We start from the raw sequence: 13965 nt of genomic DNA, 5'->3' as shown, positions 1-13965 counted from the left end.
TTGGTTGTCATTACATTAACAGCTTAGGCTTTGTGTGAAATAGTTCCACACCAGCAGGTCCCAGGTGAGTGTTCAGGTGCAGAGTCCTTCATTTGTACTCTCCAGTTAATGCAGAGTTGATAAGGTGGAAGGTTATAAATGCAAAAAAATACCCGTCAGTACTCAGAATGCATTTTGTAAAGTGCAGGGCATCCCTGGTTTTTGTAATTATACTCACTGTATGATTGATGTGGGTTTGGATAATTGCAGTGGGTGCCTTTTGAGTTCTCTGTTGATCTGTGTGCAGCAGGTGTTCATGATGCAGTAGCGATTTCAGGCACATCCTGTGGGATGCCTACTCTTACTTGATGGGCGTTGTGTTCTGGTGGAGGCAGGGTGGGTGAGACAAAATAAGACAAATAAGGAAACAGTAGTGTTAGGTGGTGGTAAGTGCTAAGGAGAAAAGAAAATGGGATTGTATAAGGGAGTGTGGATGGGGCAGTGTGGCGATTTTAGATGGAGTGGATAAAGAAGACCTCGTTAAAGAGGAGGCATTCACACAAAGAACTGAAGGAGGTGAGAGGAGCCAAGGGGGATATCTGGGAAAGAGTATACCAAGCAGAGGGAAAGGCAAGTGTAAAGGCCCCGAGGTAGGTGTATGCCAGGCACATTTGAGAAATAACTAGGAAGCCATATTATTGGAACAGATTTGATGTTGGTTTTTCTTTCCTTATGAGTGTTTTACAGAAAGCTTTATTGGACCTTTTTGCTTCTGTTCTGCTTGTTCGTGTGTAAAGGATGATTTTGATTTGGCTTTACAAGAATTGAAAAAGATAACCATGCAGCTGGTAGAAGTCTGTTAGTATCAATACCCTGATAAAAATTATTCAAAGTGAGCAGATGGCTTTAGGATTAGCAGTGGGTTTCATGGATTTGTGAGGGAAAACATGGCTGTCAGGGGATACCTTCACTGAAAGCTAGGAGCCCTTATTTTGACTGAGATAGTGACCCAGGCTGACCTTGGTACAAGTGACTCAAGATGCTCAGTGTGAAGCAGATGAGCCCAGTCAGAATGGATGGGAAGGTAAATTTCAGCCTGTGCATTTGGATGTGTAAACTATGATAGAGCTATTATGATCTTTTTAGGTATGATCTTTTCCGATTATTGAAATAATATATAATAAGGAAAATTTTGTAAATTCAAAAATGTGTAAGTAAAATTTAATCTCTGTTGAATGCAATTTCTATATAAGACTCACCAATTTTAAGTCTGTAATTTGATGAGTTTTACAAATTTATGCACTCATATGATCACTGTGCATTACAGCATAGAACATTTTCATTACCCCTAAAAGTTCTCTTGGGCCCCTGTACAGTCAGTCCTGTTCTCCTACCTCTGCCCCCTGGCAATTGCTGTCTGCTTCCTGCTTCTATAGTTTTGCTTTTCCTAGAATTTCGTATAAATGAAATTATACAATATAAAGTCTTTTGTGACTGATTTTTTTACTTAACATAATGCTTTTATGATTAATCTTTGTTGTTGCATATATCAATACAATCCTTTTCCTGAATAATATTCCATTATATATATATACCACAGTTAGTTTATTCATTCACCCATTTGGTGGACATTTGGGTCGTTTCTACCTTCTGGCTATTGTGAATAGTGCTGCTATGAACATTCTTGTTACAAGTCTTTGTGTGGACGTTTGTTTTTATTTCTCTTAGTAATTAACTATGAGGAAGATTGCTGGGTCATATAATAAGTATATGTTTAACTTCATAAGAAACTGCCAAAGTGTTTTCCAAAGCGGTTGTATCTTTTTGTATTTCTCTCAGTGTTTGAGAGTTCCGGTGACTGACCCTGGTGGTGAGTCGTGGGGTGTGTATGGATGTGTGCAGATGGCGAATGCTGGCTCTGGGGCTCCCAGAGAAGAGGAGCAGGGTGGTAAGGGCTGTTTTTCCACCATCAGGCTAGTGTGCCTCACCATCATCCCCTGTGACTATACGAACCTGGGGCTTTTCTTAAGGCAGAGTAAGTGGCCCCAGCAGATCTTATTTGTAGCCTCATTAACTAAACTCTAGATGTATGAGCTAAGGGCCCAGGGGCTTTCATGAGTCATAGCTGTTTCATTTGTAATATTTTAAAAGAATATTAAGGCATCGTTTCCAGTAGATCCTTAAACCAGTTTGATAGATTCAGGGGGATGGGCTGTGAAGGAAGGCTGTGTCCTAGCCTAAGATGAATCGTATTCTTTGTTCCTTACCTGTTCATAGTTTCATGGACAAATATGTGAGGCAATATAGAAAGCTAAAATAGACACTAAATCTGAAGCTAGTGTCTTATGGTTATTCCGTCTCCCTAGGTACAAGGTCCATCCATCGCATGGACTTCACAGTAATCATTACTACTCCAGGATTCCTGGGAAACTGGGCCTTAGATCTCAGATGTTTCAAAACCATTAAGAGACCCCACAGCTCAAAAACCTGTGGAACAGAGAGATTAGCAGGTGCTTTGGGTGCTTTTCTTTTGAAGCTACTAGAGAGGAAGTTGATCTGTGTAATCCTTGGGAAGTTGATGCTTCATTTTCCCACAGGGATAGGACCTGTAAGGACCCGAGAACAGAAGCCGCACTTTGTCTGCAATCCCAAATGTGAGAAATATTTTGTACAGTGAAGCCATATTTAATGTGTTCATATTGAGAGAGTGAACATAATTGAAATAAAAGAATCACAAAACAGGACTCACCTTATGTGCAGTGCATTGATATTCTCTGGTTTTTCCTTTTTGATTAAAACAAATTGCTGGTTACCACTCACTCGTTACCACTGCCTACTCCAGGCCTCTCCTCTCCATTTTACAGACCAGAAAATAGGTCTGTAAAACTTAAAGGGAGTCAGGAACTTGGGGACTTTCTCCAAGTAATCGAGTGACAGAATTGGGACTGTAATCTGATCTGGCTCCATCTCACTACAGGATAATCGATTGTCTCTAATTCCACTGCACATTTGGGAGTTTCCTATGTAGTCATACTTGGCTCAAGCAAGAATGAGCCTTATTTTTCTTGCCTCTCTAATCAAGTGATGATTCTTCTCTGGGGAGCAGTGTCTTATGCACTGCCAGAATTGGGTGCTGAGAAGGGGGTGGCAAGGTGCCACATCATACCCAGCAGCTAATGAACACACTAGAGACGTGGAAGGAGGAGATGGGAACCCTAACTGGACCTTTTAGCCTCCATCCACACCCATGAACCATACTCTTGAGAGCTGCCATGAAGGACTGGTTTTTGTTTGTTTTCGATTTGTCACTGGAGATGGGGATGGGCAAGATGCCTGTAATATATTTTTCCACTTAATTAAATGCATTTAAGGAATCTTGAACAGAGTTGCAAAGGTTTATGTGGTTGTTAGCATTGCTGTGATAACAAAAGCAGTTTACACTTTTATGAAAGGTCTGGATTGTTGTAAAGCCTGGTGCATAAGGAATGTCTTGTGCTTTCACAACTTAATAATTGTGGTACCTGGTTCATGCTTGGGTACTGGCAGTTGGACCATGAGTCAGTAGGTTTCTTTGGTATTGCTCTTACTCAAGAAGTCTTTTCAGTAGACTAGTATGAACTGGTCTATAGACCTAGAGAAGAGACTTGTGTGGCCAAGCATCTCAGAGCTCCACCTTTTGGAGAGAGTCTAAGAAGGGCTGGAATGTACTTAATGCCATGAGCTGATTGCCTGTGTTGTCTTGGGACTCTTGGCACATGCCCTCCTGAGGGCCTCTCTAATGATGAGAAGGTGATGCCAGGTGAAAAATCAGGACCTTTGGTTTTCTTCTCTTTGTATATAGGGAAGCTTATTGATTCCAGTTGGGGCCCACAGTCAGTTCCCTCTGAGAGGAAGAAATTAACACCAGTCATATGCCAGATAATGATATTTTGGTCAACAGTCCACATAAAAGATGGTGATCCCATAAGATTATAATGGAGCTGAAAAATTCCTATTGCCTAGTGATCTTGTAGCTATCTTAACATTGTAGCACAACACTTGACTCACGTGTTTGTGGTGATGCTGGTATAAACAACCCTACTGCACTGTCGGTCTTATAAAAGTGTAGCACATACAAGTATGTACAACACATAATAATGACTGTCACTGGTTTATGTATTTACTCTATTTTTTATCATTATATTAGAGTGTATTCTTTATACTTATTTAAAAAAACGAAGGTTTGCTGTAAAACAGGATGCCGTGTTTTGCCGGCAGCGTCCTCATATATTCTGTGTTTACCACATCTCTTGATTGCATCATTTTCTCTTGTGCTTGATTTAATCTCGAGTTGTTTTGTGCAGTGACCATGCTGTACAGGCTTGTAGCCTGCATCAGTAGGCTATGCCATAAGCCTAGGTGTGTAGTAGGCTCTACCATATAGATTTGTGTAATAAGTACACACTATAATGTTTGCACAATGACAGAATCGCCTAATGACGCATTTCTCAGAATGTACCGCCATCAAGTGGCAAATGACTGTATTTTATAAATAGAAACTATAAATGCTGAAAGCACTCTCACAGGCAAACTAAATGTCCCACATATGCAGGTGTGCTATACCAAGGCAGAAGTGCCAAAGACCCTGGACCCTAGCAGCAGCCATGTGGTAGCATCCAACAGATAGGTTCATTTGGGAACTGTGGCTTATTGTCTCTTGCCGTAGATAAGTTTCCTTAATTTTCCACATCAGCTTCATTGTTTACAACAGAGAGAGTAGTGTCTCCCTCTTAGAAAGTATCATGAAGACCAGATGAGGTTCATTCCTGTATTAAGCCTAGCACATATTAGGTGCTTTACTCACCTTAGAGGACGGTGGGCATATCTCCAGCAGGCCATTCTCACCATCGCCATCTCGGTGGGAGACGTGGGAACCAGAGGAGTTCCCAATAAGAAACCCTGTGCAGATACTGAAGTGTAGCCCAAGCCCTGTATGTACTGCTGGTAGTGACAGTGTAGTCTGTAAATTATAGACAGAAAACACAGAACTAGCTTGATATTCCCTGAAACAGTGAACCAGTGCACAGAGCTTGAGATCCAGTGTGTTTGGGAATGCGAAGTCAGGTATAAGGCCCTGGACCTCAGAGTGGGTGAGAGTGGTGCTTGCCCCACACGTGCAGCTTTGGTTTAAAGGTGTGCCCCAGCTTTTGGAGATCAGGATAGAACTGATAAAAATAGTCCGTGACCTAGAACACCGTGTATCTTTTTAAAGGGAGTTAGCCAGCCTTGATCAGTTGTTTTTAGATATAGCCGTTAATCATTAAAGCTAGGCCCAAGCTCCACTGCTAATAAGGTTAATGGGGCTTGTCTTTGGCCTTGGACAGGGGCGGTGTGTATGGACACCCTAAGGGAGTAAATCTTACTAGATGATGTGTAAGCAGGTTTTCCCTTTAAATACATTTTTATAAAAACATAATTAACGACCAAGAGTGAACCCCGATGTAAACTGCGATGCTGTAGGTGCATCATCATTTATAACAAATGTACTGCACCAGTGGGGGACATTGATAATGGGAGAGGTTTATGCATATGGGGGAGCAGGTGGTGGCATGGGAGATCTCTAGCTTTCTCTTAATTTTGCTGCGAACCTAAAACTGCTCTAAAAAATGGTTTATTAAAAATATATATTTAACGAAGACACTCAGACATCAATCACCTTAACAATTTTATTAGAAAGTGGTAAGATTTAATGCAGATATTAGGTTGGAAATTGTGACTGCCTCGACGAGGCGTCGCGTTGTGCTGGCCGCAGGGGCTTCTTAAGGCTCGAGGGCTGTCCCGAGGCACCTGGAGCCCGTCCCTGCCTGTCGGCATCCGCTCGGCCCCGCTCGGCCCCGCTCGGCCCCGCGAGAGCTCTGTCTGTTTTTGCGAGAGGAGGCGGGTCCGCAGTGGGCGATGTGGGCGGGGCCCTGAGTGCGTTCAGTCTGTTTGTCTTTCTGTTGGAGGAGAAAGGCAACGGCTAGCAGGCTGCTTCCAACTCCTGCCACTGTTTGCTTCCCGCAGAGCGTCCTGTCCCGCGCAACCGAGGAGCCGAGGCCAGGCAGACAGACGCACAGACAGACGGCAAACGGAGGACGCGCTGGCCGCTGGACCCCGCCTCCTCCCCCTTCTCCCTGCCGCCTGCGCCTGGAGGATGAGCCCAGCTTTCAGGGCTATGGACGTGGATCCCCGTACCAAGGGCGTCCTGCTGGAGCCCTTTGTCCACCAGGTTGGGGGGCACTCCTGTGTGCTCCGCTTCAACGAGACGACCCTGTGCAAGCCCCTAGTCCCAAGGGAACACCAGTTCTACGAGACTCTCCCAGCCGAGATGCGCAAATTCACTCCCCAGTACAAAGGTGAGCCCCCAGCTGCTGTAGGGGTCGTCAGCGCCTGGCGAGGAGATGCGAGGCGTCGCGGCCTTCCGTGGCAGCCGTCCCAGGAGCCCTCACCCCCTCCCACTCACTCTGTGTTTTCCCTCCTCCTCCTCTTGGCCCTCAGCCCAGCACCTCACACCCTCAGTTTTCAAGCCCTGGTAAGATTGCTCAATTCTCTTTTGCTTTGTGGATTTGTTTTGAGTTATTTTTGGTGGAAGTGTAGTTGTGTTTTATGTTCAGGTGTCTCTTGATCACAGTAACCCATAGTCCCCATGGGGGAACAGCCGGGAAGACTTTGGGAGGATTTTACCCAGAATACTTGCTGCCTGCTTTTTGTCCTCCAGGAAACCAGAAGCCCTGGTGATTAGGTAGGCTTGGGAGCCGGGTTGAGTCAGACGGAATGCAGGAGTGGGAAGTCTGCTGATTAGCCGAAGCCCATTGCTGTTACAGCAACCCTTTGATTTACATCTGTGACTATATCTTCCTTTCTATAATGCGTTTTGGGGGGATCTCAGCAGCCACCAGCATGGTGTGGTCTTTCCTGGGGGAGGTGGGATCCTTTGTAAATCAGAGAAGAATCCTTTAAGGAAATTAACTCAAAATTTGCATTGCCTGGTTATACAAAAGACTCTTGAACTGTGGTTCTTCTGGGACTATTGAAACTTGCTCTTTGAAGACGGAATGTACTGGGCGCCTCTCTCTGTATTCTGAATATGCATGTGTGTTGCGGTGGGGGTGGGTGAGTTGGGGGCCCTCATTGGTCCTTCTCTGTTGTTTTTTCCAGGACAAAGCCAAAGGCCCCTTGTTAGCTGACCGCCCTTGTCCCCTTTTTCCCCCTGGTTATTTCCCCGTGGCCACAGGGAAGTGTGATCCCTCTGGTGGCCCAGAGCCCGGGACCACCTCAGAAGTGTCGTCTCTCTGAGCACGCATTCCCCTGCAGCGGGCGGGCAGCAAGGACTGAGCAAATTGAGTGATCCCCGGCCAGAGAGGTCTGGGAGGAAAGGTGTTCAGCCAGTCGGTTGTAAGGCGCTCGTCGGCACCTGCTGAAACGCTGCCACCTCACAGCCCCCTCCTCAAAGACTGACTAATTACACATGGCAGGTTCTAGAGACTGGAGGGGGAGAGCTGCTCTCAAGGCCACCACACATCTGTGCTCCCAACCCTGTTTGTCTTGTGTTCATTTTGTTCTTTTGAGACTGCAAAGACCAATAAAGTAACTTATTTGAGAAGGACAAAAGGCTTGGGGCACCCACCTATTTGAGTGGGTGCTGCTAGGGTGTCTGTTGTGCTGTGTGGTTTGTTTTGTTTGCTCCTTTATTTTGTTTTGCTTGCCCAGTCTCCCCTTACCCTTGGATGATTCTTACCCTCAGGCGAACCTGTGTTCCCCCTGTGTTCAGGCTCTGCTTTAAAGCAAGCCTCAAGGCCATCAGAGTTTCTGTTTAGGGTGTTAAAAATTTCCACAAGATATAAAGAGCAAATGTTTTTACGTCTTTCTTAGGCTTAGAAGAATTACATAAAAATTAATAAACATTTTCAATAATGGAAAAATGTGTCTTGTAATTCTTTGGCTCTTGCCTTGTTGAGTACATCAGAGAGGAAGACTCTCGGCCATGTTTGCTCCCTAATTGCTTGTCTTGTATGGTGTCATCTTTTCTAGCTGTTTTGATATTTGTTAGGTTTGCAGATGAGTTTGGGGCCTCTGGCAACATAGAGACTAAGGAACAGGGTAAGAAAAAACACAAATGTTACAATCATGTTATTTATAACACATGTGGAATTAAAAGTCCTCTCTGCTCGTATGGAACTAATGAAATTAAAAGTCCTCTTTGCTCCTCATCCCCCTTCCAGGTGTGGTATCTGTGCGCTTTGAAGAAGATGAAGACAGGAATTTATGTTTAATAGCATATCCATTAAAAGGGGACCATGGAACTGTGGACAGTGTAGACAATTCAGACTGTGAACCAAAAAGTAAGCTCCTAAGGTGGACAAATAAAAAACATCATGTCTTAGAAACGGAAAAGACCTCCAAGGATTGGGTGCGGCAGCACTGGAAAGAGGAGAAGATGAAGAGGTGGGTATAAACCGAGAAGGGAACCCTGGACTCTGGGAGGGGAGGTGTCGTAGGATCTTAGCTACAGTCCAGTCCCGCGGACCTAAGGACGCACATGATGGACCTAGTAGGTTCCTTGTCACTCAGTGGCCTGTTTCTCACACGGCATGTCCAGCTTCTCTTTAATTGACTCTGCATTAAATCGTGCTATTTTGGGTAAACAGCTGCAGTGGCAGCTGTAAAAGAACTTCAGTCACTGATTCCTCTACAACTGCCCTGTGCCAGGCCCTATGCTGCATTTTCGGGCTGTAGCAGTGACCAAGACAGCCATCTGGTTCAGGTAGTGGGAGACAAAATGGTCCGCTGGGCATCGCCAAACCTCAGGGATCTACCCAGGCGCCTCCTCCAAGTGTCAGAGCTTGTAAAAATATTAATTGATAAGTGTATAATGTAGCTAAGTAGGCTGACTTATTCCCATGGAATTTCAATTCAGATTTCCCCAGCCTCCAGCATTCGGAGTCAGGAAACCTGGATGTACTAGAAGCTGGGGGTGGAAGGAAAGGCTGTTCTTGCCTTAGAAAAACAGCCTGCCCCTTAACTTAAAAAAAAAAAACAAAAAACAAAAAACAACTATCTTGAAGTATAATATACGTACAGTAAAATATACCTATTTGCAGTGTTTGATGTATACAGTGAAACCACCACATCAAGGTAGCAAACTTCCCATCACTCCAGAAAGTTTCTTTTTCTTTGGCCCTGAATTTCGATAATACATTGTGATTTATTGGCTCCTTATCTCTTTATAGCCATAAGTTAGAAGAAGAATTTGAGTGGCTAAAGAAATCTGAAGTTTTGTACTACAGTGTAGAGAAAAAGGGGAATGTAAGTTCCCAGTTTAAACACTATAATCCTTGGAGCATGAAGTGTCACCAACAGCAGTTACAGAGAATGAAGGAGAATGCAAAACATCCGAACCAGTACAGTATCCTTTGTTCACAGGGCATCTCTGCCTTGGGGAGGGGGAATGTATGTGAGGAGACCCTTGGAGCTTGGAGGAAAGGGTTGGATTTGTCAGTCATGGTTGTTCCAGGACACCCTATGTGATAGCTGTTGGCAAATATCACTTCCGTCAGGGCCAAGGGCTGGTCTGGGAGTGCAGGTGGTAGGGAGTGGGGTTGCTGGGTCCCTGGAGGTAAGAGGTTTGTCATGGAGGGACCAGTCTAGAGTACAAGGGGCTGATTCATGTTTCAGACTCCTGCAGAAAAGCGAGCGCTGACCTGCTGAGGGCCAGGTGTAGGAAGGAGGACTGACCTTTCAGTCCCGATTCACCGGCCTGTCACATGAAGACAGCACGGGATCCTCTTTCGTCTTTTTCCCCCTTCTTAACCATGAAGCTATGCATCTTTGATTTCTTTCTTTAAAATAATCTTGTAGAGGGAAAAATTCTTCAGAGCTTAGTGTTGTGCTTATGCTCGTTTTATTTATTTTTCACTTTTTATTAGGGACAATTTTAAACATGTTAAATATAGAATTAAGTTGAACCTTTAAGTACCGTCCCCCAGGTTCAGCAGTTAACCCACTCCTGTCAGTCTCGTGTCATGACTGTCTGTACACTCACACTCCGCACGTCTCAGGTATATCGTTTCACCCGTGTACACCTCAGTGTGCATCTCTAAAAGATAAGGATATTTAAAAACATTAATGCCATTATTACTCCTTAAAAAGTGGACAGTAATTCCTTAATATGAAGTACTTAGTGTATGTTCACCTTTTTCTAATTGTCTCAAACGTTTTTATCGCTTGTTTCTTTGAGGATTTAGATGACGTTCACATGTTGTATTTGGTTGAAATGTTTAAGTCTTTTTAAATACCCTTCCTGTTTTTTCTTCTTGGAAATTTCTTGCCAAAGAAACTAGGCCTTCTAGAGTTTCCCACCATCTGGATTTTACTGATTACATCCCCGTGGTGTCTTTTACATGTTACTCTGTCTCCTCCGTTTCCATTAAATTGATAATTCGATCTACTGGCTTGATCAGATTCAGGTTCAGTTTTGGGGGGAAGGGAGCAAAAATCAGATGTTATTGTACATGTCCGTCGGAAGCTCAGTGTTTAGTTGTCTTTCTCTTTTGTATTGTCATTGCCTTAGATCAATTTTTCATTAGGTGGTTTTCTAATTTTGTCATTCTTTTCATTCATTAACTGGAATCCTGTAAAGAAAAACTTTCAACCATGTGTTTATCCTGAGGCATAGTCTATATAGGAAAGGCAGGTTAAATTTTTCCTTTATTTATTGGATATGTATTTGGAACAATGAGTGAGTTAACATCCTCCAAAGGTGACCAGTGAGTTTTTTAGCATTATTATGAAGCCATGAATTTAAACTTATTTGACATGTTGTAGTCCATTGTAGTTATCTTTATAGATGCTCAATGTTTGGTCACTTGGGAACCTTTTTAAATTGGCTCCTGAGTCTTGTTGACACAATCTCAGTAGTCTGTGATACCTTTCTTTCTGGTATGAGAAGATGGGCCGAGGTCATGTATGTTTTCTACTCCAGATGTGAATTTATTCATAGCCCTCTAAGGCAGGGGTTGCAGACCTTTTCAGTAACGGGCCAAGTAGTAATACTTTAAGCTTTGCAAGCTTCACACTCTTGTCACAACTCCGCCATTGTAGCATGAAAGCAGCCGTAGAATTGAGTAGTAATGGCTGTATTCTAATAAAATGATTTATGGTCACAGAGATTTGAATTTCATTTAGTTTTCATGTGTCATGAAAATTAAAATAATGTAAGAACCATTCCTACCTCACAGGCTGTACAATAACAAACAGGGACCATAGTTCACCAGTCCCTGTCCTGGGAGCACTGGTCTGGGCTAGGGGTGCTCATACATCTGGTCATTGTTTCTGGACCTTTTCAGTTCATGTAGCTGGGGAATACACTGTATTTTAAAAAGAAAGCTTTTCATGAGTTCATACTGATGCCTCCAGTTCATATTTAAGGCTACAGGATTTACTGAACTCGTTTGTTAATTCAGGACAGTATGCTGTTAGAGCCTGGTCCCACACCTTGCTGAGGTTCAGGAATTGGTGTGTGTCTCTCCCACCTGGGGGAGCCCAGGCCTGTTTTGAGTCTGGATGCAGATTGTTCTAGGACATGTTCCCTGACGAGCATTGCAAGTGCCCTCTCTAGTCAGCTTTGGGCTCCCTGTGTGGGAGGTGGCAGGACTGATGGGACCCCCTGTGGACTTGGGCTTCCCTGGGAACTGTGTGCAGGCATTGTACCCTGGGAGTGTCAAGGACTCACGCAGTAGCACCTCCCCTTTGGCATGGTTTTCCTTAACCATTCAGAATTTATTTTACTGGAGAACCTGACTTCCCGTTATGAGGTGCCTTGTGTCCTGGACCTCAAGATGGGTACACGCCAGCATGGTGACGATGCTTCAGAGGAGAAGGCAGCCAACCAGATCCGCAAATGCCAGCAGAGCACATCTGCGGTCATCGGTGTGCGCGTGTGTGGCATGCAGGTAAGGGGAGTGCTGTCACATGATGTGGGCTGGATAGGTATCCGGTAGCTGCTGCTCCCTCACCCTGACATAGTCCTATTTTCTCAGAAGATGCCACATTTCACTGAATCTGTCACTTTCTAGTTAGTAAAGAAAGCATGCACGCTCGGGTGATCCCCTTCGGGGCTGGCCTGGCCGGCTGAGGCCAGAGTCTGGACAGGAGGAGGAGAAAGGCAAGAGGGTTGGGTCCTCTCCACCAACCGTACACTAGACAGGGGCTGGGATGGAACCCAAGTCAGAGGGCTGTTTCCTGAGTGGGTGTTGATAGGAGAGGACAGTGTCTCCTGTGACTGGTACACAGGATCTGACCCAAGGCTGTCAGCACCTTACCTGCTGGTCTCTCTCCCACAGGTATACCAGGCAGGCAGTGGGCAGCTCATGTTCATGAACAAGTACCACGGCCGGAAGCTGTCGGTGCAGGGCTTTAAGGAGGCCCTATTCCAGTTCTTCCACAACGGGCGGTACCTGCGCCGTGAGCTCCTTGGCCCTGTACTGAAGAAGCTGGCTGAGCTCAAGGCTGTGTTGGAGCGACAGGAGTCTTACCGCTTCTACTCAAGCTCCCTGCTAGTCATCTACGATGGCAAGGAGCTGCCTGAAGTGGCCCTGGACTCAGATGCTGAGGACTTGGAGGACCTGTCAGAGGAGTCGGCCGACGAGTCCGCTGGCGCCTATGCCTTCAAGCCCATCGGCCCCAGCTCAGTGGACGTGCGCATGATCGACTTTGCTCACACTACCTGCAGGCTGTATGGCGAGGACAGCGTTGTACACGAGGGCCAGGATGCTGGCTATATCTTCGGGCTCCAGAGCCTGATAGACATTGTCACAGAGATAAGTGAAGAAAGTGGGGAGTGAGTTTGCTGGCTGCACCAGCACTTGAAAGACTCTCTGTGTCCCAGGCACAGCTGTGCTGTGTCAGGGAGGAGGCCAGTATGGCCAGGTGGTGGCCTCTGCAGCCTGGAGCTGATGCGCAGAGACCTCTGAGTCCCAGCCTGAGCCAGCCCCAATCGCGCTCGGAGTCTTTATTTATTTTAACTGTTTCTTCAACATTCCACATTTGATGATACCTCTTTCTTCCCTGAGTGTAAATGTTCTAATACAAATCTTTTTGTTAATTGTATACAGTGCTGCTGTCGTTCTTGCCAGAGACTGGCAGCCAACCTTCAGAAGCTGCCTCACACATGCCATGACCTCCAGCATGGCCCAGCAGTATTTTCTTTGCCACTGCCCCAACCCTGTGAACCTTAAAGTCACTATAGCCTCTTGTCTTGGTCCTCAGTCTCCTGACCTAGCAACCTGAGGTCACCCAACAAGGACCCCCGTACACATAACCTTAGCCATGGGGTCTGCTGGCTTAGTAACCTCAGCCCCCCTATGCAAAGAATTGTACTTGACACAGGTCTTTCCCCGCCCTCATGCAGCTTAAGCCAGAGATGGGCAGCAGGTATGCCAAACCTTAGGTGTAGCTGGTGCACCACTGGCAGCAGCTGATTGGCTGGACATTGTGATGTCAGACATCTTGGAACCAATATTGGGGCCTCAGCCTTGAGCTCCGTGGTAAAGGGTCCCAGGAGGTTGGGGGCTCAGTGAGGGTGTGTGCTGTGCAGGTTGGTTCTCTTGGACACACCACCACCTGTCACCACTACTGCCCAGCCCCGAGCCCCACTGCAACTGCGCCAGTCTCATCCTTCATGCAGTTCCGGCCAGGACAGCCCCTAAGAGGGGCTTTTGTTCTGTGCTAGGAGGTTTCTGAGAAGAGGGGATGTGGCAGGTCTTGAACTGCAGAACCAGACATCAGAAGGGCACAGACAGTGCCAAGAAGGCAGGGTCTAGACAGACCCTAACCTCCCAGCACTATCTGTGTCCACCATGTCCCCAAATAGGCAAACTGCATACACTGGCCTGGTTGTGTCCACATCTCCTGCTTGCTGGATCCAGGCTTCTAGTGGGGAATGTGGCTGGACCAGGGATGAGAGCTCCC

At 45.7% G+C, this 13965-nt stretch overlaps 2 protein-coding genes across 3 annotated transcripts in view; both read left to right on the top strand.

The window, feature by feature from the left end:
- Nucleotides 1-6124, top strand: part of PRKAR2A (protein kinase cAMP-dependent type II regulatory subunit alpha) — a 97848-nt gene extending 91724 nt beyond the window's left edge. The window contains exon 12 of the mRNA XM_011375383.2: nt 6022-6124. The gene's annotated coding sequence lies outside the window, so the exon portion shown is untranslated. The remainder of the gene's footprint in view (nt 1-6021) is intronic.
- Nucleotides 1-13104, top strand: part of IP6K2 (inositol hexakisphosphate kinase 2) — a 22335-nt gene extending 9231 nt beyond the window's left edge. The window contains exons 1-6 of one of the 2 annotated variants that reach the window (XM_023520595.1): nt 6120-6353; nt 8029-8097; nt 8220-8442; nt 9228-9403; nt 11773-11948; nt 12339-13104. In XM_023520595.1, coding sequence (XP_023376363.1) covers nt 6152-6353; nt 8029-8097; nt 8220-8442; nt 9228-9403; nt 11773-11948; nt 12339-12839 — 1347 coding nt within the window. In that variant the 5' untranslated portion in view covers nt 6120-6151 and the 3' untranslated portion in view covers nt 12840-13104. Of the gene's footprint in view, nt 1-6021; nt 6354-8028; nt 8098-8219; nt 8443-9227; nt 9404-11772; nt 11949-12338 lie in introns of those variants that run through there. The other variant, XM_011375384.2, reaches the window with a different exon arrangement.
- Nucleotides 13105-13965: the final 861 nt, after the last annotated feature.

Source organism: Pteropus vampyrus, unplaced genomic scaffold (assembly GCF_000151845.1).
Source record: "Pteropus vampyrus isolate Shadow unplaced genomic scaffold, Pvam_2.0 Scaffold271, whole genome shotgun sequence".
Lineage (NCBI taxonomy): Eukaryota > Metazoa > Chordata > Mammalia > Chiroptera > Pteropodidae > Pteropus > Pteropus vampyrus.
This window is presented reverse-complemented; position numbering and strand designations above follow the sequence as displayed.